The sequence below is a fragment of the Schistocerca piceifrons genome, chromosome 10, assembly GCF_021461385.2.
Source record: "Schistocerca piceifrons isolate TAMUIC-IGC-003096 chromosome 10, iqSchPice1.1, whole genome shotgun sequence".
NCBI lineage: Eukaryota > Metazoa > Arthropoda > Insecta > Orthoptera > Acrididae > Schistocerca > Schistocerca piceifrons.
In genome coordinates, this window is record NC_060147.1 from 56143602 (window position 1) to 56168775 (window position 25174).

The 25174-nt window shown below is 46.3% G+C and overlaps 1 protein-coding gene across 1 annotated transcript in view; it reads left to right on the plus strand.

Annotated features, from left to right (window-relative positions):
• Window positions 1–9028: 9028 nt before the first annotated feature.
• LOC124718687 (protein TsetseEP-like) overlaps window positions 9029–25174 on the plus strand; it is a 156907-nt gene continuing 140761 nt past the window's right edge. The window contains exon 1 of the mRNA XM_047244311.1: window positions 9029–9057. Coding sequence (XP_047100267.1) covers window positions 9029–9057 — 29 coding nt within the window. The remainder of the gene's footprint in view (window positions 9058–25174) is intronic.

Genomic DNA, 25174 nt, shown 5'->3' on the forward strand with positions numbered 1-25174 from the left:
AAAACCGTAACAAGAGAACTTCTTTACACTCACACAGTACGGAGTAGGCCTACTATCTTAGTGGTAACTCTATTAGAATTTCGTAACCCAAAAGCAATTTAAAACTTCCACAGTAAGCGTCGACTGTACGAGTATTGTTAAGTTCTATAATGAAGACCATAGAGATAAGGGTCGAAAATTTTCAACGTCATCAAAACGAAATGCCTAACATAGAGCGATAACGTTTTAGATAGGAAAGATGCGTAGTTTCGCGATAGACACGCTTTCAGTAGTATGTGCAGTTTATAGTCTGTTAGACGATACAGACAAGGTTACATATCTTCTCACGATTTTAAATAATGACAGTTTAGTACGTAGTGTTTTCTTGCAAGCATTTGTAAGTGCGTAGTTGGTTACTTTCCCGGTGAATACAATGGGGTAAAATCTCGAAAGGTTGGAATATTGTTAATTACACCCCTCACATTCGCTGAGGACTTTCTATAGCAGCAAAACACCGATGTCAGCAATAGATGTGTCCCGGAGCGTTCGCGGCAGCAGACATCACAGACGGCGTACCTGAGTCCGTTGTATAGTCGTGCTGTCAGCAAACGAAGCCAGTCCTCAGAGTCGGCAGCATGGGTGCCTGCCGCCAGCCCCTGCGCGGCGGCGATTAGGCAAGCCCGCTTGGTGGACGCGCGCGCTGGGCTGCCTACCTCGCAGGCGTCACCTCGCCCCGGCTGCAAGACACGAGCTCCCCGCGTAAACTGCGTCGTATGCCGCGCCAGTCTGCTGGCGGGGGGAAGCGCCTCGCCTGGCGAGCGGGTGGACGGACGGACGGACGCCGGTGGGTGGCGGAGGGTGTGCCGCCCCCGTGGGCGGTGGTGGCGCAGGGGGAGGAGGGGCGGAGAGGGTGGGAGGCGGACGGCGAGAGGGGGTGGGGTGGCAGTTTCACCTGGCCGAGTCGCGAGGCCTGATTGGCCGGCGCTCACCTGGGCCCCGCGCGTCCCAGCAACCCCCTGGCCGCCTTCCGCTGCCCCCACCCCACCCCCACCGCGGCGCCACTCTGCGCGTTCCGTGCCGTGCGCGCGCTCTGTCGGCGCCAGCGGGAACCACTCGCCGAGCGGCGTTGCCGCCTGCTCTCGTCACGACAAGTGGCGTCCATTCACTGATCTGGAGCTCTCCACGATAGTCCCTTTTTTATCTGTAGGACTCAAAGCAGCGTTCGGTTCAACTCAACGCCGTGAAATTTACTATAGAAAAGTTGGTTACACGACTCATTTTTAGCTACAGCCAACCCCTGTAGAGAAGCAAAGAAAGAAATTTTTTGGAGAAGTATGAAGGGCCTGTTGTTCTATGGGCCAACAAGACGGGAACTGTGGTTAACTTCGATGTTACAAACTATCGTAAGGTAGTGCATGTGTTATTGCAGGACAGCACATTCTGGATTTGTAAAAGAATTCCAGGACATAACAGGGGCTTACTGGAGAATTCTGGCTCCTCTCACTATCTCATGAAGAATTCAAGGCAACTAGCACCTAGACCACCCAGATTCTATCGTCTGTCTAGAGGGTATCAGTAATGCTTAACTCTGAGCCCCGTCATAGACCTAGCATAAGAGCAGTTGTACTCAGCAGGGCGGTTGAAGTAGGCACTTCGTTTCATTCTTTTGGAGATCGCTGCAGCCTAGTGAAGAACATTTAAAGCTATTCAAGGTTCTATGAGCAAGTTTCGTGGCGATAGTCGAGCGAGTTTCTCTTCAGTGAAACAGTTTTGGTGTAAAACAAGTGACTACTTTATTTGCATGTATTGGGGATTTGCGATGTTCGATGCGAGTGCGGCAGTAGTTAAGAAGGGCAATCTACACGGTCTAAGCGCTATATTCAACGTCATCGTGACTAAGTAGAGAGATTTTGAAAAACCAGTGGTAGCCGAGCGCGGTCCTGTGAATAATCAGAACAATATCTTTGAACAAACGAGGATTCTGGCTGACGCATCGAACTATTGGGACTCCGTGACTAGGAAAAAAGTAGAAATTAGTTGGTGTCTTAACATTTTCGGAGGAGACACCGGCTGTGTACTTAGCAACGTACGGAAGCGCGCACTCAGTAAACAAAGATCATAGGGGGAGATCTCAAGATAGATTACCACCAGGCAGGAATGACGGCGCTGCAAGCGACGCAGGACAAAGAGCACGAACGTAATTTACGGACGAAGAGCGCGCAACCGCAGTATACGCCACCTCCGTGACTAATTTCTCCATATCAAATGCCACCGTTTAGGTGTAAAAGTGGGAGGCTGGACAGTTTTACGACAGCGAAACTCAACCCCCAACGACGGTGATGTTAATCGAGAACACTTTTTCGAAGCACACCATCCTCTTGGAACCTACTTGAAGACATTTTCTTGTTTTACAGCGCACAGGCATTTTTCAGACAAATTTGCTACTCAGATGCGTGTGTCGTCCATATACAGTCCCCAAGCAAAGTTATGCATCTGAAGAAGAGCCGCATTCATGTTGCGTTGCTGTGCCTCAGCATTCTCTAATGTAGTTAATACAGAAGCAAAAGATATAGAGGGATGGAGGACAAATTAGCATGAAAACAGTGATGGTACTATAGTCCATATTACTCAGCGTCACGGAGGCATTGGGACCATCCGCCAACCAGAAGAAAGGTAACGCTTCAAGTAACGGTAATACTGGTTCTGTAGTGGATTGTAAAATCTGACGTTGCTGAAGCGTAATGTTTGGAAAGAGAACTTGCTCGTCGACTTCAAGGAACGAAAATTGCAAATGGAATGTGACAAACATAAAAATCAGTTCGTCCGCCTAAATACTGCAAGGTTTCAGTCGTATTGTGACTTGTAGCGCGTGAGTACCTCACCAGGACTGGCTACTGTGGCAAGCCTTACAAAAGATGGTCCCAAACAACAATCATTTAAATTTATTGGGGGACATTTTCCTTGGCGAACAGTCAACGCTCTGCAGTGGTCAACGAACGAAAACGTGTTACAGTTCCCTTAAAACACTATGTGGTTGTAGACCGCGTCATCTTGTGAGATGAAGTGTTAGAGATCCCGATGAAGGCATTTGTCACAGAGGCCGAAACATATAATTTACAGCTGTTACGAAAATATAAGAGACTGCATCGCACATACTGAAAATTAATGAAAGAGCCACAGTTTGTATTACAAATCCCATCGCATACTAAATGATATTTATCACAGGACTTCATGCTAAAATTACCGTTTCAGTGACTGCCAAGAAAATTTTCAAAGGGGCTAGTTCGTTTTTGTTTTCACTTTTTTTATTAACCGCCCTACAGTTACCACTCTGAAAGTTACAATTATCGTTTCACATTCAAGAAGACTGCTACATAAAGGGGCGGGACAAAAGTATAGAAACACCGTGAAAAATGCTTGCTTGAACTAAAATGCAGAGGCTATCGAAACCTTCAAGGTCCAGCCGTCGTCAGAACACAGTTCTGTGTAGCTGTTAATGCATTATCTGTGAGCTAAGTGAATTATAACGTCGGGAAATAGCTGGCGTACGTATGGTGGGTGATACCATAACGAAGGTAGCCGAAATGGTTGGCGTTTCAAGAGGCACTGTATGGAAGATTTATACCTTATACAGGGAAAGCGAAAAAACATCAATGGCTACGTTACAATCCATTGCTGAGTATTGTAGTGAAAAGTGACAGGACTACAGTTAAAACGTCACTGCAGAACTGAATATAGCATTGGAAAACACTGACAGCAGCAAAACAACACACAGATAGCTGGATAAATAGGGAATATCATGGCGAGCTGGAACTCCAAAACCATAGATCAGTGAGGCAAATGCCCCGAGCAGGAATACGTAGCACCCAAGCCATAAAACCTGGACTAAGAAGTAATGGAAGAATGTCATTCTGCTCGGATAAGTCTTGTTTCATACTTTTTCCAACTTTTGACTGATTTTTGGTGCCATGATTGGAAAACGACAGAGATTCGGGGGTGATTTGGGCAGCCACATCGTGGTACTCCATGGACCACATGGTCACATTGCAATTTCATATTACTGCCAAGGTTTATGTGACAATTTCGGCGGATGAAGTCTATCCCATTGTAAAATATTTGTTCCCCAGTGGTAGTACTGTGTTCCAAGATGAGAGGAACCCTCTTCACGCAGCTCGCATCGCCCATGAACACGGGGGTTAATTGTTTCATCTCCCCTGGCAGCCCCTGTCACCAAATATCAGTATTACTGAGTGTTTGCGGTCTACTTTAAAGATGAGGTTGCGTCATATCTATCTACCTCCATCGTCGTTACCTGAAACTGTTACTATTTTGGAGGAAGAATGGTATAAGATTCACTTGAAAACCATACAGGACTGTATCAATTCCGAGACAACTGGAAGCTGTTTTGAATGCAAACGGTTTTCTTACTATATAACGCAGGGTACTTTGTTCTGTTTCTGGTGTTTCCATATTTTTGTTCACGCCATATAGATTACTTTTTGTCGCTGTTTCTGTTAGCTGTGATTTTTTTATGAGGAATATTTGAATTTCAGGCTAAGTAAGTGTGCCGACCACTTATAAAAGACAAGTTTCCGATACCTGCACTGTCTTCTCTAACATCACAGGGGACTACATGGAAACCATCTTCCTGAGGAAGCGGGAGTTTAAACGACTGAAAACAAATTAAGCGATGCAACATTTTGGGACACCTAGCTGTAGTTGTCCCTCTCAAATCCCTGTCATATGGTTACATTTTGACAATGAATTAAAGTATAACAACAATGAAAGATGGACGTGTTCTGGAGTATACAACTGAATCGATTAAATCTGCCTTTGCTAAAGTTAACTGAAATCATTTACGGGATATTGAATCGTATCATATGTTTGAAATTGCTAAAGAATAGAGGCATTCACATTTGAGTTCGGAGGAAACGTCGTCAACAAGCAAACATCTAACGCCGAGTATATTCTAACTTTAATGAGAAACTTGGGACAGCATAAAAGTGTGTGAAACCTGCTAAGACAGTTGCTCCAGGACATCAATATGGCAGAGGTTTCTGGAGAAACCTTAAACCTGAAAGGGGCAGGCCTATAGGCTGTTTAGTTGCATGGCTTATTATGGAAAAAGGTATATCTTCTGTGTGTGTGTGTGTGTGTGTGTGTGTGTGTGTGTGTGCGCGCGCGCGCGCGGAAAAACACAATCAATGCCCTCTACTTCAAACTGCCAGACCAGTGCGACATAATACGTGCCGTGTATCGCTCCCGTAGTGATGAAAAAAACGGTATTACACTAATTACAGAGTCATCCTTCCAGATTTCTGTATTCTAACGAAATGGGGAGAAACAATGTTACATGGTTGAATAGTAACTAATCTCTAGCATGGACGTAAATGACACCTGTATTGCTAGTACCACTGAATGTACCAGGACATCATTCTGAAAAATATTGAGCGGTTATTAAACATTTCGTAATGTCTGGGAGAGATGATTAAGGTCGTTCGTTCTTTGGATTTTATAAACGATATTGCCTCTGACACTAAAAAAAGTAAGTAAATAGCAGGATTGTATTTGCTATTACCTCCAGCACATTGGCTGGAAACGAATGTAAGAAAAACGTTGATTGTGCTTCAGACTGTAGTGTCTGATCCGAAACAATAAGATAAGCTATGTTATTAGAAGTATCTAGACACACCTATATAATGTGCCAGTGTTATATAACCATACTAGGAACCAGAAATGGGTAAATATAAATAAAATAGTCTGTACGGGAAATGTGTTCTAAATTTTAAGCACTTGATGAAAACGATGAGACAAACCTATGGCTCCAATCTGTCACATATTAATTGGCGCTGAAATGTAAGTAATGTCGTCTGAAAAGTGACTTTCTGGACGGTAAACTATTATGACGGATGCAACAACGGCATAAGAATTTGAAAATTCATTCTAAGACTACCTCGTGATGTCTATCAAGTGTACAAATGAATTCCATTTCCGAATTTGCATTTAAGGTTTATGCATTTCGTATCGTCTTCTTTAAGTCCACGACTTTGCACCGCAAGTACAAAGTTGTGTATTCATTAGTTACAATACTTTTTATTTTAGTATCTATCTACACTTCATTCCTAGGATCTGTGTACTGCGACACACAGCATCTGGTGTTTAATCTACTGTGTATGTCATTTTGAAGCTGGTGAGTAACTTTACATTCCACCAAGTTAAAACTGGAAACTTTGTTCTGGAACGTGACAATTTAGCGCTGTTTTGCAAAGTACTGCGTCGTTTCCCATAAAAACCTTCCTGTGACAAATTAAGGAGTGGTAACCGTCGCGCACATGATGTAGACAATGAACTGCCTGCAGAAACCGTCCGCACTCGCTCGTAAAATTATTGTATCGTGGTGGTCACGGTGTCCGCCCAGTCATGTACAATTCTATACTAATAAGTAGCTAAAACGCACACAAAATCCCGATTACCGGTTGCCTGTCTAACGCCTGTCAGGGGCTACAAAAATATGATTTTGAGTATTTCGTGTAATTAATGACCGAATTTAAAAGTTTTAAATTCTGTAGTAATCAACTGATTCAGAGGTATACAATCTTACGCTGAAGGTTTAACACAATAAATTACGTATTACAGTTATAAACTGTGTAAAATTCTTCAGGCAGCGTGGCTCATGGCGCGCAAATAACCGAGACTACATTCATCCACTATTTCACAATGAGAGTACTTAGTGACTTCAAACAAACTTTGCACATAACTTCAAAATTTTTCGAAGCTTTTTCTCGCTAACCCGAGTAATGTAAGAAAAAAAAGGCTATCGCTTACTACATTTCCGCTATTCACGCATGCTTAACGTCAAATATTTAACATACTAATTGATTCGTGAAGTAATCAGACGTTTGGAGCTCTTTTACTCAAGTGAGTTCGATTCTTTAAAGAATTGAGGCGGGCGGTTATGGTCTTGTTCTATTTTGATGTCCCTTACTTTGGTTTCCCACTGTCTTTTAATGTCGTCAGTGTAGATACTAAATGTGTGAGTGTTAAGGTACGTCATTGTCCCTCGCCTCTACAGGACTTCAGTCTTCTCTCTCCCTGTAGTTGTTATTATTTTTGTTTCTAGGTACAGGCATTTCGTAACTTTTATTAAGTGCATGGGTTCCCGCATTTCTAAAATACTCTATGAAATCTGTCGGCCGATTCATTGAAAGCCTTTTCTCGTAATCTTCATATCTAGTGTGTTTTCCATGTTAAACTCCCTCCTTTTTTCTAGGATTTGTCTTATAACAGTAATCACTATAGCACCTGCCCTTCCTAAATTCACCCATAAAAACGAAGACAATGCTGACTACACTCCTCAAAACGTGCACGTTGCGAAGGACTACAGTGTTTCAGTAACGCTGACTGGTGAGTGTGTCATGTTCAAATATCAGGAAGGTTGCACGCTCATGTAACATTTTACCTCCCCGTATCGTAACACCTGGGCCGCTATTACGATCATTTCAACAATGTTCCTGAGAGCATTACTGGCTCCGACCTCTCCCCATAGCCGGCCGCGGTGGCCGAGCGGTTCTAAGCGGTTCAGTCCGCGACCGCGCTGCTGCAACGGTCGCAGATTCGAATCCCGTCGCGGGCATGGATGTGTGTGATGTCCTTAGCTTAGTTAGGTTCAAGTAGTTCAAAGCCTAGGGCACTGATGACCTCAGATGTTAAGTCCCATAGTGTTCAGAGTCATTTGGACCATTTGAACCTCTCCCCATATGAGGGTACGTCCAGCATTTCAGAACATGATTCTTTAGGCGGTCGAGATGTTATGCTGGGGGGAGGCATGATGTTGCATGAGCGTACTGTCCTCCCAATCTATGAACACGATACACTCAAGTCATCATTGTGACACTGCACCCCTTCCCCTGGTGCGTCTTTTCGGGGGTGCATTCAGATCTGACTCCATTTTTACGAATGGCAATGCGCCACCACATCGAACGACGCAAGTGGAGGACCTCTTGGAACGAGAGGATATTCGCCGAACGGATTGGCTTGACCATTTCCACTACCTAAATCCCACCGAGCATGTGTGGGGAGCGTTGGTGAGAGGCACTGACAACCATACAGCAGGTGCTAGCTCCACGCTAGTGGAGTAAAGGTCGCCCTATAATAACAACTCCTTTTCAACTATGTGACCAGCGCGGAACCACGTTGCGGAGCATGCACTGCGTCCGTGCTGATCAGACGCACTATTAAAAACCATGTCCCGCATTTTGTAATGTCTAGGGAACCAGCATGAATCATGAGGACTTCTGCATAATTACTTTCTTTGATTGAAGTGCCATTACTGTTCGTCCCATTTCGTATTTCACACAGTTGCCTTTCGTAATATGCTGCAGTATTCAAATTCCATCGAGATATATTATTTGTCATCACGCGAAAGTTACTTTCGTACTTAAATTTCGTTCACCAGCGTACTATTGAGACCAATACAGAAGCTGGTGTATGGAGTTTTGCGGAGACGCCTCATTATCACGCAGCGGTGACCGGGTCAAACTGCGTGAATCAGACTCCTTTGGAGCGTCTCAGCTGCCACCTCCCACCAGATCTTGGCGCTGCCGTGCCAGCGGAGGGGAAGGAGGGCAGCGGTGTGAGGGAGGGGCGGTCGTGAGCGGTGGAGGGAGAAGGGGGCGTGGCCGGCCGGCGTGACGTCAGGCACAGTGGGGGGCGTGGCCACGGCGCACCGCGCCGGCGACTACTCGGAGCGTGGTTGCCCCGGCAACGGGCGGATCCTGCGGTGGGACGGGTCGTGTCCGTGGCGACGGTCGCTAGGCAACGCGTAACACCGCGCCGGCTATGCCAACAGAGGTAGACGGTGGCGTGTGCTCTCCGCAAACAGGACGAGTGCGCTGCCGCCGCGGCGAAATGAAAATCGCATCAACTGCGGCGGCGGCGGCGGCGGCGGCGAGGTGAGTGGCGGGGAGTGCTTGCGCACACAGTAGGTAACACTCGTACATGGCTGGACGCTCTTTCTGCCCTGGCGAGTAGTCATTTGCGGCGTCGGACAATGGCTAACAGCGGAAAAGGGCCAGTGAGGTGCGCGGGAGAGAGAGGTAGGGAGGAAGTGGGAGGGAGGAAGGGAGGGACGGAGGGGAAAGGAGGGTGCGTGGGAGGTCCAGTAGGAGACAAAGTGGGTGAGGGGAGGGCAGCGTCGGCGAGAGGCTGTCTCTGTGGGAGGCTTAACTCGATAGCGGACGACATCGATACTGGCGGGGTTACCAGGTCAAGGCGGAGCTGCTTCCTGTACAGAAGTGGCGTCTCAAAGCCACAGCAGAGACACGGGCCGTCGCCACGCACAGTGAGAGAGGTGGGGGCCAGTGCAGAGCTTACGCGTCCTGTCGACAGCAGAATGGAGAGAGACAAAGAGCCGAAGGAAATCAGCCAAGGCTTGCTCCAAGCAACCATCTGCATGTACGTCTAGATACAGGGCGACAATTATTGAACTGTATGAAATAAAATCGTCGTAACCTCTGAACAGTTTGCGTTAGAACGTTGAAACTGGACGGTAGCCACGCGGCGTGATGGGAACTGGTATGCGCTATATGGTTTGGTTTAGCGACGAATCTCATTTTCATTTGGATGGGTTCGTCAGTAACTGGCGCATTTAGGGAACTCTCCATCCTCAACGGGTGACTGTGTCGTGTGCAGTGTCCAGTCAGGGAATAATCGTTGCGATATTCTTCGATGGCACGGTGACTACCGAACGGTGCGTGAAGGTTTTGAAAGATGATTTCGACTCCATTACCCAAAGCGACCCTGAATTCGACAAGATGTGGTTAATGCAAGACAGAGCTCGACCCCATCGAAGCAGGAGTGTGTTTGATGTCCTGGAGGAGCACTTTGGGGAATGAATCCTGGCTCTGGGTTACTGGCGTGGGCTACGATTGGCCGCCATTTTCTCATAATCTGAACATATGCGACTAATTTTTGTGGGGCTACATTAAATGCAAGGTGTACAGCAGTAACTCCAAAACCATTGTTGAGCTGTGAACAACCATTCAAGAGGCCATCGACAGCATCTATGTTCCGGCACTTCAGCGGGTGACGCAGAATTTCGCTATTCGTTTGCGCAACATCATCGCCAACGATGGCAGGCATATCGAACATGTCATAACCTAAATCGGAATATTTGTACTGACTTTTACATATTGAATAAAGTGTATGCACGCCGTAGTTTGTAATTAATTTACATTGTCTTATATAGTTAAATAACTGTCGACCATGCACATACTCCTCAAGCAACATAATGGTGCATGGCGGAGGGTGCCTTGTCCCATTACCCACCATTTCCGGGCCTACCGTTGTGGCCGAGCGATTCTAGGCGCTTCATCCGGAGCCGCGCGACTGCTACGATCGCAGGTTCGAATCCTATCTCGGTCATGGATGTGTGTGACGTCCTTAGGTTAGTTAGGTTTAAGTAGTTCTAAGTTCTAGGGGACTGATGACCTCAGATGTTAAGTCCCATAGCGCTCAGAGCCATCTGAACCATTTGAACCACCATTCCCTTTGCTGCTCCACTCGGAAATAGAGAGAGTGGAAAGTGACTGACTGCATGCCTCCATACAAACTGTAATTCCTCCGATCTTATCTTCCTAGTCCTGACGTGGAATGTACTTTGGTGGCAGTAGAATCGTTATGTACGCAGGTTCAAATGGCGCTTCTCGAAATTTTCTCGATAGTGTTCCTCGAGAATAAGACCTCCTCCTCTCCAGCTATTCCCATTAGAGTTCCCGAAGCATCTCCGCAACACTTACGTGTTGTTCCATCCTACGGGTAACAGATCTAGCAGCCCGCCTCTGAACTACTTCGATCGCTTACTTCAAATCTTACGCCGTGGGGATCCCAAACACTGTGGCTGTACTCAACAATGGATCGTATTAGCGTTCTATATCCACACTCCTTAGCAGATGAATCGCACTTTCCTAGAAACCTCGTAATGAAGCGAAGTAGACCATTCGCATTTCATCCTGCAGTCCCTACATGTCCATTCCGTTCCATATCCCTTTTCAGCGTTTCAGCTAGACATGTAACCGACGTCGCTACACACTACTAGTATTGAATTCCAACACTTCGGGGTTGTTTTCTCTTTTCATCCGTATCACCTCACAATTTTCTACATTTAGAGCTAGATGCCACACATGACACTAACTAGGAATCTTGGCCTAGTCATCTTGTACCTTCCTACAGCGGCGCAACAACGACACCATCCCGCACACCATAGCATTATCAGCAAACCGTAGCGCACAGACCCTCATCATGCCATTCACATCATTTATGTAACGGAAAATAAGAGCGCTCCCATCACATTCTCTTGGGGCATTCCTGACGCTTTCCTTGTCAGTGATGAACACCCGCTGTCGATAAAAACGTACTGAGTTCTGTTACTTAAGGAGTCTCCGAGCCATACACGTCTTTCGAAGACCACGTGGCAGATAACGTATGCACACCGCATGCAAAGTCACGCCGAGAATACGAGGGTAAGTCAGTTATTAACCGCAAAGTAGTCATAAAATTTTATTGTAATCAAAAAGGAAACTTACAAGAACATTTTTCGACATAGTCTCCTTGCGTTTCAACGCACTTGGCCCATCGTTGTACAAGCTTCCCGATGCCATCATAAGAGGTGGTTCTCGGTTGAGCTGTAAGCCAGGAATGCACCGCTTCTTTCACTGCTTCGTCCGAGGCAAATCTACCGCCCCTTAATGCCTGTTTGAGTGGACCAAACAAGTGATAGAAGGAGCCAGATCGGGACTATATGGAGGATGATCCAGTGCTTCAAATTTGAGTTTCTGGAGCGTTTCAGCAGTGTGGGCAGCAGTACGTGGACGGGCATTGCCGTGCAAAAACACCCCTTCTGACAGCAACCCTCAGCGTTTGCTTCGAATTGCAGGCATTAGCCTGGCAGTAAGCATCTCACTGTAACGTACACTGTTTATTGCTGTGCCCCTTTCCCTATAATGTTCCAGTACTGGACCTTGTGCGTCCCAAAAAAACCATGAGCATTAGTTTTCCTGCGGACGGTTGGGACTTGTACTTCTTCTTGCGCGGCGAATTTGGATGTTTCCACTCTGCCGTTTACTCACCGGCTAGTAATGATGGATCCATGTTTCGTCACCAGTGATGATCCTGCCTAAGAAGTTGTCCCCTTCGTTACCATAGAGATCGAAATGTTTTTTTTTTTTTCACATGTCCAAGCGCGTTTGTTATTCAACTGTGTGAGTTGTTTTGGGACCCATCTTGCACAAACTTTATGAAACACAAGTGGATGATTTCGTAGGCAGAATCGTCACTAATTTGCAGAGATTTGTCACTTCGTCAACAGTTAATCGTCTAAGAGAATCATTTCAAGTGAACGCTCCACGGTTTCTTCATTTGTGGCGGTGAAAGGTCGTCCGGGTCCTTCATCGTGCGTAACACTAGTGCTACCATTTCGGAATTTTTCCATCGATTCGTAGACACTCCGTTGCGGAATAACACTGTTCCCGTACTAAACCGAAAGTCTTCGATCAATTTCGGCCCCTGATGCGCCCTCCGACCACAAAAAACGGATCATTTAACGTTGTTCTTCCTTGGTGCAAATAGACAGCGCAGCAGCCATAATTAACAGCACGGCAGTGCTAACGAAACGAACATAACAGCTTGAAAGTTGCAAAAATATAACAAAAAATAAACAAAGCATGCGTCGTCAACGTAAAGCGACAGTACAATGAAAATAAACAAAAGTATAACTAAAGTGCGGATAATAATTGTCTTACTCTCGTACGAGGTGCATTCAAGTTCTAAGGCCTCCGATTTTTTTTTCTAATTAACTACTCACCAGAAATCGATGAAACTGGCGTTACTTCTCGATGTAATCGCCCTGCAGACGTACACATTTTTCACAACGCTGGCGCCATGATTCCATTGCAGCGGCGAAGGCTTCTTTAGGAGTCTGTTTTGACCACTGGAAAATCGCTGAGGCAATAGCAGCACGGCTGGTGAATGTGCGGCCACGGAGAGTGTCTTTCATTGTTGGAAAAAGCCAAAAGTCGCTAGGAGTGGGACGGACGAGTCCATTTACTCGGGGGTAAGGCACGTATGTCAACAACGTTACCCGCCTATTGGCGCGAAGTGTTCCTGTATTGAAACTTCCAGTGACACGGTATACACCGACCGCACATCGTTCTAATAGATTATTTACTAAGGCTGTGGACGACGGTAAGCCTACAACGATTCTGAATTGCTTCTATGTCTTCCGTTAGTCCGATCTGGTCGGAAGTTCCACTAATTTTTCATACTCCGTATCCTAGTTACTCGAGTTCCATTTTTCTAGAACGCTGTCAATAAATCAAAATAGACCGTTTTCATTCTCCACAGCTGAAGTTAAACAGTCGTTCCATATAACGACGTTTTGCAACGTGACGGATAGATATTCAGTCGAAGTGACTAGGAGCAGGGTTACACGCTACGAGCGTGATGTACGAGGTGCATTCAAGTTCTAAGGCCGATTTTTTTTCTCCGGACTGGAAAGAAATAGAAACATGCGCATTGTTTTAAAATAAGGCCGCGTTCATTGTCAATACGTCCCAGAGATGGCAGCACCGTACGCCAGATGGAATTTTACCGCCAGCGGCGAGAATGAGAACTGTTTTAAATACTTAAAATGGCGACGTTTTTCTTACTTTAACAGCGTGCGATCATTCGTTTTCTGAATTTGCGTGGTGTGAAACCAATTGAAATTCATCGACAGTTGAAGGAGACATGTGGTGATGGATTTATGGATGTGTCGAAAGTGCGTTCGTGGGTGCGACAGTTTAATGAAGGCAGAACATCGTGTGACAACAAACCGAAACAACCTCGGGCTCGCACAAGCCGGCCTGACGACACGATCGAGAAAGTGGAGAGAATTGTTTTGGGGGATCGCCCAATGACTGTTGAACAGATCGCCTCCAGAGTTGGCATTTCTGTGGGTTCTGTGCACACAATCCTGCATGACGACCTGAAAATGCGAAAAGTGTCATCCAGGTGGCTGCCACGAATGCTGACGGACGACCACATGGCTGCCCGTGTGGCATGTTGCCAAGCAATGTTGACGCGCAACGACAGCATGAATGGGACTTTCTTTTCGTCGGTTGTGACAATGGATGAGACGTGGATGCCATTTTTCAATCCAGAAACAAAGCGCCAGTCAGCTCAATGGAAGCACACAGATTCACCGCCACCAAAAAAATTTCGGTTTACCGCCAGTGCTGAAGAAATGATGGTGTCCATGTTCTGGGACAGCGAGGGCGTAATCCTTACCCACTGCGATCCAAAGGGCACTACGGTAACAGGTGCATCCTACGAAAATGTTTTGAAGAACAAATTCCTTCCTGCACTGCAACAAAAACGTCCGGGAAGGGCTGCGCGTGAGCTGTTTCACCAAGCCAACGCACCCGCAATTCGAGCTAACGTTACGCAACAGTTTCTTCGTGATAACAACGTTGAAGTGATTCCTCATGCTCCCTACTCACCTGACCTGTCTCCTAGTGACTTCTGGATTTTTCCAACAATGAAAGACACTCTCCGTGGCCGCACATTCTCCAGCCGTGCTGCTATTGCCTCAGCGATTTTCCAGTGGTCAAAACAGACTCCAAAAGAAGCCTTCGCCGCTGCAATGGAATCATGGCGTCAGCGTTGTGAAAAATGTGTACGTCTGCAGGGCGATTACGTCGAGAAGTAACACCAGCTTCATCGATTTCGGGTGAGTAGTTAATTAGAAAAAAAATCGGAGGCCTTAGAACTTGAATGCACCTCGTATTCTACGGCCACTGACATTCGAGGGTTGCCCAGAAAGTAATGCACCGGAATTTTTGTTCTCAGCCGAAAACAATGCTACGAATGCGAAACGTTACGTATGTATTAGTTGAGGTCTCCTGAGTGAGCGCGCCAAGATCCCGTCACTTCCGGCAGATAGCGTAGCTGCAGGACAGTTTCAAAATGAAGTCCGTAGGTCACATAAGTTACAAGCAACGTGTCGTCATTGAGTTTTCATTGCAGAAAAGGAAACTGTGAATAATGTTCAGAAACGCTTGCACAACGTCTGTGGAGCATCTTCTGTCGACAGAAGTACAGTTAGTCGCTGGGCACGGAGGGTTCGGCGGAGCTCCACCATTTGCAGCGGTCGGGGAGACCATCCACGGCTGGCACACCTATCACACCTGACCTAGCCCCCTCGGACTTCCACTTGTTTAGGAAATTAAAGGATGCCATTCATGGAAGACAATTTGAGGACAATGAAGAGATGAAACTTCCTGGCAGATTAAAACTGTGTGCCCGACCGAGACTCGAACTCGGGACCTTTGCCTTTCGCAGGCAAGTGCTCTACCATCTGAGCTACCGAAGCACGACTCACGCCCGGTACTCACAGCTTTACTTCTGCCAGTACCTCGTCTCCTACCTTCCAAACTTTACAGAAGCTCTCCTGCGAACCTTCATATCAGCGCTCCACCACCAGCACAAGGATTGGTACCGACGGGGCATACACGACCTTGTTTCGCGCTGAAGGAAGGCCATAGAATGGGATGGAGATTACGTGGAGAAATAGGGGTGTGTAGATGAAACAATTCTTTCGTGTGAGTAATTCTCGTTAAGTCCAATAACGAATTGTCAAAGAAAAAAAAATGGGGTGCGTTACTTTCTGGGTAACCCTTGTTCATCTCGGGTAAGGACCACCAAGACAAATTAAGACACCTATGGAGGCTTAAAAACACCTCGTTGCCACAGGATAGAAAAGAAGATTGAGTGGCATAAGTTATCCTCCGCCATGCTACTTACGGTGAGTTGCGGTGAATGTGTGTGGATGTGCAAATACACTGAAGCTGACAACGCTTAACATGAAGATCACTGCTGTTTACTCACAGAGTAATAAATTGTACAGAATTACGGAGCAATTGTACCAAATTCGAAGTCAGTCTGTCTGTGTCTCTTGCAAGATCCTAAGCTCTGAAGCATACTGTATTCTCAAATATCATGTTATTCCTTGAAGAAAAACTTTTATCAACTAACCGGCACGGACTGACGAGACTCCACTTGTGTGGAGCTTGAATGTTTTCCTCCGTGAGAGTACATGACACCTTGCAAACAAGAGATGGAGACGAACAGATACATACTGTCTCGCTAGACGTGCGTGTACTAGGAGCGGGACGTGTACACCACGGCAATAAAAATAGCAACATCAAAAAAAAAATTAATGCAGAGTAATGAAACTTCAGGAATACATTTGTCTACGTAAGACATTTAAGTAATTAACTCTGCAAGATCACAGGTTGCTGTAGGCATGAGATAAGTTATTGCAGATGTGGAATGCTGGTACATTAATAATAGGTGTATCCGCCAGAATGTTGAATGCAAACCCGCAAACGTGTCTGCATAGTGGTGTACAACTGTCGGATGTCAGATTGCGGGATGAAGTTCCATGCCTGTTGCAATTGGTTGGTCAATATAGGGACCGTTAATGCTGGTTGTGGATGATGCTGGGATTGCCGCCTGAAGATGTCCCATATGCGCTCGGTTGGAGACAGATCTGGTGATCGAGCATGTCGAAACTCTGTAGAGAATTTTGGGTTACAACAGCGGTATGTGGGCGGGTGTTATCCTGTTGGAAAATATCCCCTGGAATGCTGTTAATAAATGACAGCGTGATAGGTTGAATCACCAGACTGACGTACAGATTTGCAGTCATGGTGCATGAGATAACCAGGCGGGTACTTCTGCTATCTTACGAAATCGTACCCGAGACCACAACTCCAGTAGTAGGTCCAGTATGTCGAGCAGGCAGTCAGGTTGGCTGCAGGTCCTGAACTGACCTCATGATGAACAACGGCTATCACTGGCACCGAGGCAGAACCAGGTTTCATCAGGAAGTACAACAGACCTCCACAATGCCCTCTAGTGAGCTCTTGCTTGACACGACTGCATTCGCAAGTGATGTGGATGGAAGTCGGTGGAATGCAGGCTATGGAGTTTCGTTGAAGTAACAGATTTCTTAACAGTTCGTTGTGTCACTCTGGTGCCAACTGCTGCTCAGATTGTTATGCCAGAGCCAACGTAGCCCCTTAGGGCCGGCAACCCATATTACATCTCAGAGGACAGGGTTGTCTACGTCCAAGGCGTAACAAAATCACCATGGTGTAAACACTGGCTATTTATATGCAATGGAAACAGACATTCCGAGCACAACTTCCTGGAGGGGGAGCTCGAACCACGGCCTGTAGAAAGTATCACTACGCCAAAACCTCACTGGCTGGAGACAGCTATTTAGGGGCTAGAACCAACCTCAAAGTTCAGTTCACTCCGGATGCCGACCTCGTGGACTTCGACCGCTGAAGATTACGTCTTCATCTCTGAGTCGGACTTTTACTAGTGTGTGTGCGTTACGACGAACCTTTGTGGAAAATTTAGAAGTGAACTTTTTGCTTGCCTTCTAGTGGAATCGTTATTGTTACCTTTCTTTTTTGTTCAGTCATCAATCTTGTAACCGTACATAATTGAAAGTTGTGTTTGTGAGAAATTGCGAACTGTCTGTCACTACACAGATTGCTGCTGCAGATGCAGTACGATACGACAGATCCATATGCCGAACACGATGGTTTTCCCTCTCAATAGTTAACATGGTCGTCCGGAGACCGGTCTTTATGCGACAGTACATTCTCTTGACCACCGCTACCCGCAACAATACACAGAAGCTACATTATTGCCAGGTCTTTCTGCAATATCGCAGAAAGAACACCCAGCTTCCCGTAACAGTTTTGGAGGACCTCGTACACACTCGGTGCGGTGCGGTGTTGATAATGGCACTTTTGTCGCCTTAAAGGCATTCTTGAGAAACATCACCAAGTCAGCGTTACAGTGACTGTTTAAATTGAGCCTGATTTGCAATCTACTAGCGCCACTCTTAACGACTAGAGCGAACTTTGAATAGTCATCATCTTTCAGATGTAGAAACACGCCTACAAGATTCTTTTATGTCGCGCAACTCTTGGTTGGTGTTGCTATTTTTTTTCCGTCACTGTATTTTGAACAAGAATTATTTTCTCATTTAACTCAGTACATTTTACAGCACGGTGTATGTTCCTGACAGACGGAAGTATGATGTATTGTGCGGTAAGGAGAGAGAATAGCTCTAGAGTGACAGTGATGTTGTCCACAGGGAAGTGTAATCGTTTGAAGATGGTAAAGAACTGCAGAATAGCTTCCACAAAATTTCCACTTGCTGCAGTCAATGGCAGCTCGTTCTAAATGTGTATAAGGACAAGGTAAAGTAAGTACCAAACAGAAAGCACCCGATAATATGACTAAGATCAGCAGTGAACATCTTGAATGCATCACACGGTATGGGTTTCTAAATATCTCTAAGTACGCTAGGAAGCGTGATGAAATGCGACAACCACGTGACGTCAGTATATTGCAGAGGGCGAACAGCAATCGTGAATTTGTTAGATCATTTAGGAGTAAAAGTAGTAGTGGGAGACCAAACTTTGCCTACAGCTACATCTGCATGTACATACACACTCCGCGAGTCACCACACGGTTCATGGCGGAGAGTACCTTATACCACTCCTTATCATTCCCTTTCCTGTTCCACAGCGAGGGTGGGTTCCGTACGAGCCCTAATTTCTATTACCTTGTATTCCCGATCATTACGCGAAATGTGTGTTAGTGGCAGTAGGATCGTTCTGCAGCCTGTCGTAAATGCCGAACCTGTATGCAGTGGCAATCCGCAAAAGTAAAAACTTCACTACACTGATTCCCATTGCTTCCATGTCTTCCATTATTCCGACCAAGTCAAACACTCCAGCAGTACACAAGAATGGGTCGCATCGGTCTTCTGTACGCCGTGTCCTTTATACGAGGGAAATCCCAAAAGTAAGGTCTCCAATTTTTTTATAAGTACAGACCGCTGTTTGTGTGGCAGTTGATCACACTGTTATGAAGAGTGCTTCACTCGCTGTGTGTAAACACGCGCACGCCGCGCTGAAGCGCTCAGTCTTGGCTTGCAGCCGTTGAGAATGGAGCTCCCGTTGGATGTTACCGCCTAATGCGAACAGCGCGCAGTTATTCGGTTTCTGAACGCAAAGGGCACTGCGTCGATTGAAATCCACCGCCAATTGACGGAAGTGTATCGTGAGTCGTGCATGGATATCAAAAATGAAACCTCCTGGCTGATTAAAACTGTGTGCCGGACCGAGACTCGAACTCGGGACCTTTGCCTTTCGCTGGTAAGTCCCTCTACCATCTGAGCTACCCAAGCACGACTCACACCCCATCTTCACGGCTTTACTTCCGCCAGTTCGTAAGTGGTGTAGAGAGTTTGCAGCTGGTCGGACCGAAATTCACGACGAGAAAAGGAGCGGGAGACCGTCAGTTTCTGAGGAGACAGTGTTGGAGGTTGAGCAAAGCATGCGTGAAGATCGGCGGATAACCCTGGATGATCTCTGGGAATTTTAACGGAAACCTTGAACTACCGGAAGGTGTGCGCAAGATGGGTGCCACGCATGCTGACTGAGGACCACATGCGGCAACGAGTTGACGCTTCCCGTGCATTTCTTCACCGCCATGCAACTGAACAGGACAACTTTCTGGACTCAGTTGTGACGAAACCTGGAGATACCACTTGCCACCTGAGACCAAGCAACAATCGCGCCAGTGGCGGCATCCTTAATTGCCAAAGCCGCGGAAATTCAAACAAACACAGTCTGACGATAACGTAATGACAACCGTTTTTTTGGGATCGTAAAGGGGTATTGTCGGTCGACCTTATGCCCACTGGGACCAGAATTAACGCTGACAGGTACTGTGAGACTCTGAAAAAACTCAAACGGGCAATTCAGAACCGGAGAAGAGGAATGTTGAGCAAGGGAGTACACATTCTCCATGTTGCTCTCCTGCAACAGTTTCAGGGGAACATAATCACCCACCCACCCTATAGTCCTGACTTGGCGCCCAGTGACTATCGCCTGTTCCCTAGGTTAAAAGAACATTTGGCCGGAAAGCGATTCAGCTCTAACGACGAGGTGAAAGAAGAGGTTCATAACTTTTGAGCAGCATGGCGGTGAGCTGGTATGACATGGGCATACAAAAACTGCTACAGCGTCTACAAAAATGCATCGACAGAAATGGTGATTATGTAGAAAAATAGCTAAATGTTCCAGCTGTAAACTGATGTAAACCATTGTAGAAATAAACAGGTCTATGTACTTATAAAAAAAAGTAGGTGACCTTACTTTTGGGATTATCCTCGTAGGTCACCTACACTTTTCTGTAACTATCCCAGTGAACAGAAGTCGACCCTTCGCCTTTCCACTAACCAACCTAATATGCGCCTACCATTTCATGTCCGTCTAAACGTTACGCATAGCTATTAAATCGACGTGACTGTAACAAACGCACATCGTTAATACCCAATTCCATTATCACAGAATCGTGTTTGCTACTCACCTGTATAAACCTACGTCATACACATTCACAACGAGCTGTCATTCATCACATCAAACAGAAACGCCATCCACGTCACTCTGTATCTTCCTCCACTTACTCCACGACGGCACTTCCCTGGACACTACAGCGTCATCAGAAAACAGTCGCAAATTGCTGCTCATCCTATGCATCACACCGTTTACGTATATCGAGGACAACAGCGGTCCTAACATATGTTCTTGGGGCACTCCTGACGTTACAACACTCTTAGTCGAGAACAACGTACTGTGTTTTATCACTTAAGAAGTTCATGTGCCTGAGAACCTGTTCCCATACTGGATCCTCTGACAGAGCTCTCGTTAACAATCAAACGTATTTCTCATATTAGGTTTCATCTAGTCAAACACGCCTATACACATAACAAAAAGTTTTTGGAATTCAACCTTTCTTCTGCAGCAGACGCTGTTTGTGTATGCGGTATTTTGAGTTTAGTGGGAATAGCTACACATGCAGTTAAGGTTAGCTGACAGAGGGTGGGGAGGGGGGGGGGGCGGTGGACCAAACAGCGAAGTCATCGGTACCATCGGATTAGGGAAGGAAGTCTGCCGTGCCCTTTGCCCTTTCAAAGGAACCATCCCGGCATTTGCCTGAAGCGATTTACGGAAATCTCGGAAAAACTAAATCAGGATAGCCGGACAAGAGTTTGAACTGTCGTCCAATCTGGCTCTGAGCACTATGGGACCTAACATCTGAGGTCATCAGTCCCCTAGAACTTAGAACTACTTAAACCTAACTAACCTAAGGACATCACACACAACCATGCCCGAGGCAGGATTGGAACCTGCCACCGTAGCGGTCGCGCGGTTCCAGGCTGAAGCGCCTAGAACCACTCGGCCACACCGGCCGGCAACTGTCGTCCACCCGAATTCGATGTTCAGATGTGTGTGAAATCTTATGGGACTTAACTGCTAAGGTCATCAGTCCCTACCCGAATTCGAGTCCAGTGTGATAACCACTGCGCCACCTCGCTCGGCACAAATGCAGATAAATTATGTGTTTAAAGCAGAACATGAAAACAAGGTGCTGGTCCGAACAACAGTTTAAAATGAGAGAGAAATAAGCATATCAAAATCTGTTGAAGGAATTGGTACAGCCTGAAACTAATGATTACATGGTACAGACAAACAGAATCAGTTATTAAAACTTGTTTAGATTTATTTCTCCATCACGCTGGCAAAGAAGACAAGTATCGAAAAATTTATTCTCTTTTATATGCTCCTCTAATGACAGTTCATAGAAATTCCACAACGTGGGAACATACAGCCTACATAGTGCGTGGCAGACCCGGACACCAGCGTAATATATGGGTGGTAAAGAAATGACATCTGTCATTTTTTTATCCTGTTCGTAATTTCCATATCTGTGGATACTCACGACACAGTGGCATCAGTTGTAATAAAACCATTGTTCACTAAACATATGCGGCGAAACATTGACATAAACAACGTTCGCCATCTTGTCCAATCTCTGTCAATGAAAATTTCTGTGAAACACGTTCTATGTTTGGCGAAAAGGCCATACAGCACTCCACGCGCCGCTCAAATATTTGATAAGCATTGTCAAATTTGACAAACTCTTTGAGGCAGTTAACAATCTGCAATGTGGCAATTTGACGAACGTATTCCGGAAATCTAGGATGGTGAAAGCTACCTGTTACTCGTTATCCACGGCTTCCGGGACATCGTGGCAGGAACGAGCTAAGTTTCACCCTGATTTCTTTAAAGGAAGCTTACTACACTGTTGTCCAAAAAGCAATAAACTGCTATTTCCCCGTCCTGCACATAATTCATGGTATAATCACACGAACTGTCAATAGATGTCGTTACGATCGTGCTCTACACGGAAGATGGCATTCCGACCAACGGAGAACCGCGCCAACAATGACGTCAGGGCACCTGTGAAGCGTAGTAGTGTTTGCAGGGTAGTCCCACATACACAGTCGATGGGTGCAGAGTCACAGACGGTGCGTTGTGTCACAGAGAAGACGCTGCCACACACACTGCAGTGAAGAGCCGTAGGAAGAATGGAAGCAGGAAAGTCACAAACTGATGTGGCCCGATGGCTTACAGGGAATCGTTGTGTTGTTTCTGTGATGAGGAGACAGTTTATAGAGACCGTAACAGGGCAGACATGTGACATCAGACAGAGGACCGTTGTTTGGCTATAAGGCCACGACGGTACCGCCTTAGTACTACACTGCAGTTGGCGCCTCACCTCGCAACAGCTGCTGGACGAGTTGTATTGAGCCAAACGGTGTACAGAAGGCTTCAGCAGAGTGGCCTTTATTGCTGGAGGCCTCCTGTACGAGGTGCATTCAAGTTCTAAGGCCTCCGATTTTTTTTCTCCGGATTGGAAAGAGATAGAAACATGCGCATTGTTTTAAAATAAGGCCGCGTTCATTGTCAATACGTCCCAGAGATGGCAGCACCGTACGGCAGATGGAATTTTACCGCCAGCGGCGAGAATGAGTACTGTTTTAAATACTTAAAATGGCGACGTTTTCCTTACTTGAACAGCGTGCAATCATTCGTTTTCTGAGTTTGCGTGGTGTGAAACCAATTGAAATTCATCGACAGTTGAAGGAGACATGTGGCGATGGAGTTATGGATGTGTCGAAAGTGCGTTCGTGGGTGCGACAGTTTAATGAAGGCAGAACATTGTGTGACAACAAACCGAAACAACCTCGGGCTCGCACAAGCCGGTCTGACGACACGATCGAGAAAGTGGAGAGAATTGTTTTAGGGGATCGCCGAATGACTGTTGAACAGATCGCCTCCAGAGTTGGCATTTCTGTGGGTTCTGTGCACATAATCCTGCATGACGACCTGAAAATGCGAAAAGTGTCATCCAGGTGGGTGCCACGAATGCTGACGGACGACCACATGGCTGCCCGTGTGGCATGTTGCCAAGCAATGTTGACGTGCAACGACAGCATGAATGGGACTTTCTTTTCGTCGGTTGTGACAATGGATGAGACGTGGATGCCATTTTTCAATCCAGAAACAAAGCGCCAGTCAGCTCAATGGAAGCACACAGATTCACCGCCACCAAAAAATTTTTGGGTAACTGCCAGTGCCGAAAAAATGATGGTGTCCATGTTCTGGGACATCGAGTGCGTAATCCTTACCCATTGCGTTCCAAAGGGCACTACAACAACTGCAACAAAAACGTCCGGGAATGGCTGCGCGTGAGCTGTTTCACCAAGCCAACGCACCCGCACATTGAGCTAACGTTACGCAACAGTTTCTTCGTGATAACAACTTTGAAGTGATTCCTCATGCTCCCTACTCACCTGACCTGGCTCCTAGTGACTTTTGGCTTTTTCCAACAATGATAGACACTCTCCGTGGCCGCACATTCACCAGCCGCGCTGCTATTGCGTCAGCGATTTTCCAGTGGTCAAAACAGACTGCTAAAGAAGCCTTCGCCGCTGCCATGGAATCATGGCGTCAGCGTTGTGAAAAATGTGTACGTCTGCAGGGCGATTACGTCCAGAAGTAACGCCAGTTTCATCGATTTCGGGTGAACTTGAATGCACCTCGTACTTGTTCTTGTGGCGCTTCTTCATAGAAGGGAACGTCTAGAGCGGTGTTGTCGACATGCTACCTGGACGGTCGAACAGTGGGCCGCTGTTCATCTCACCGAAGAGCCCCGATTTGGTCTAAAGAGTGACCCTCGACGTATTAGCATCTGGAGGGCACGTAGAACACGATTTCTGGATCCAAACACTGTGGAAAGAAACCGATATCTAGGAGGATCCCTAGTGGTGTGGGCAGTGATTATGTCAATTACTCGAACACCTCTTCATAAAAATTGTACTGGTGAATCAGGAAGACTTAACTGCTGTCAGGTACCGTGCGGGGGTTTTGGGATCTCACGCGCGGTTGTTGCGAAGTGCTGCGGGCCCAGACTTTATATTGATGGACGATAATGCTCGATCTCAGAGCAACTGTGGTTGGTTTTTTTGGAACCGGAAGATATTGCACCCATTGCGTGGCCTGCTTGCTCTCTCGATTTGAATCCCATACAGCGTGTGTGGGATGGACTAGGGAGACGGCTAGAATCACGTCAGCATACACCAACCCCACTTCAAGACTTAGCATCAGCTCTGCAAGAATAATGGGTGTTATTGCATCATAATGAGATTGAAGACATCAGTCACAACATATCCCTTGAGGCCTGTATTGATGCCAGAGGCGGTCCCATACTGACTACATTAATCAGTTGTCAGAATGTGTGTGCAAATACGTTCAGCTGGGAAAAAACGAAGAAAATTTTTGTCTAGCGTTATGCATGTAGCAGTTTGTTACGTCCTGTAAGCTTGACAATGTTTCTACTTTACTATCACCTGTTTCTCCTGTTTTGAGGCGAAATAAATGCAAACTTGCGAAATTTCCACTTGTTGCTTTGATTTTGCACGCCAGTGTATATCCGAAACTGAACTATGCTCAAGAATTCTCCATCAGACCGCCGTTAAGGACGTTACGTTCTTAGTTACGCAGAGATGAAGGAACTAACACGGGATGGACTGGCGTGGATAGCTCAAGGCTCAAATGGCTCTGAGCACTATGGGACTTAACTACTGAGGTCATCAGTCCCCTAGAACTTAGAACTACTTAAACCTAACTAACCCAAGGACATCACACATATCCATGCC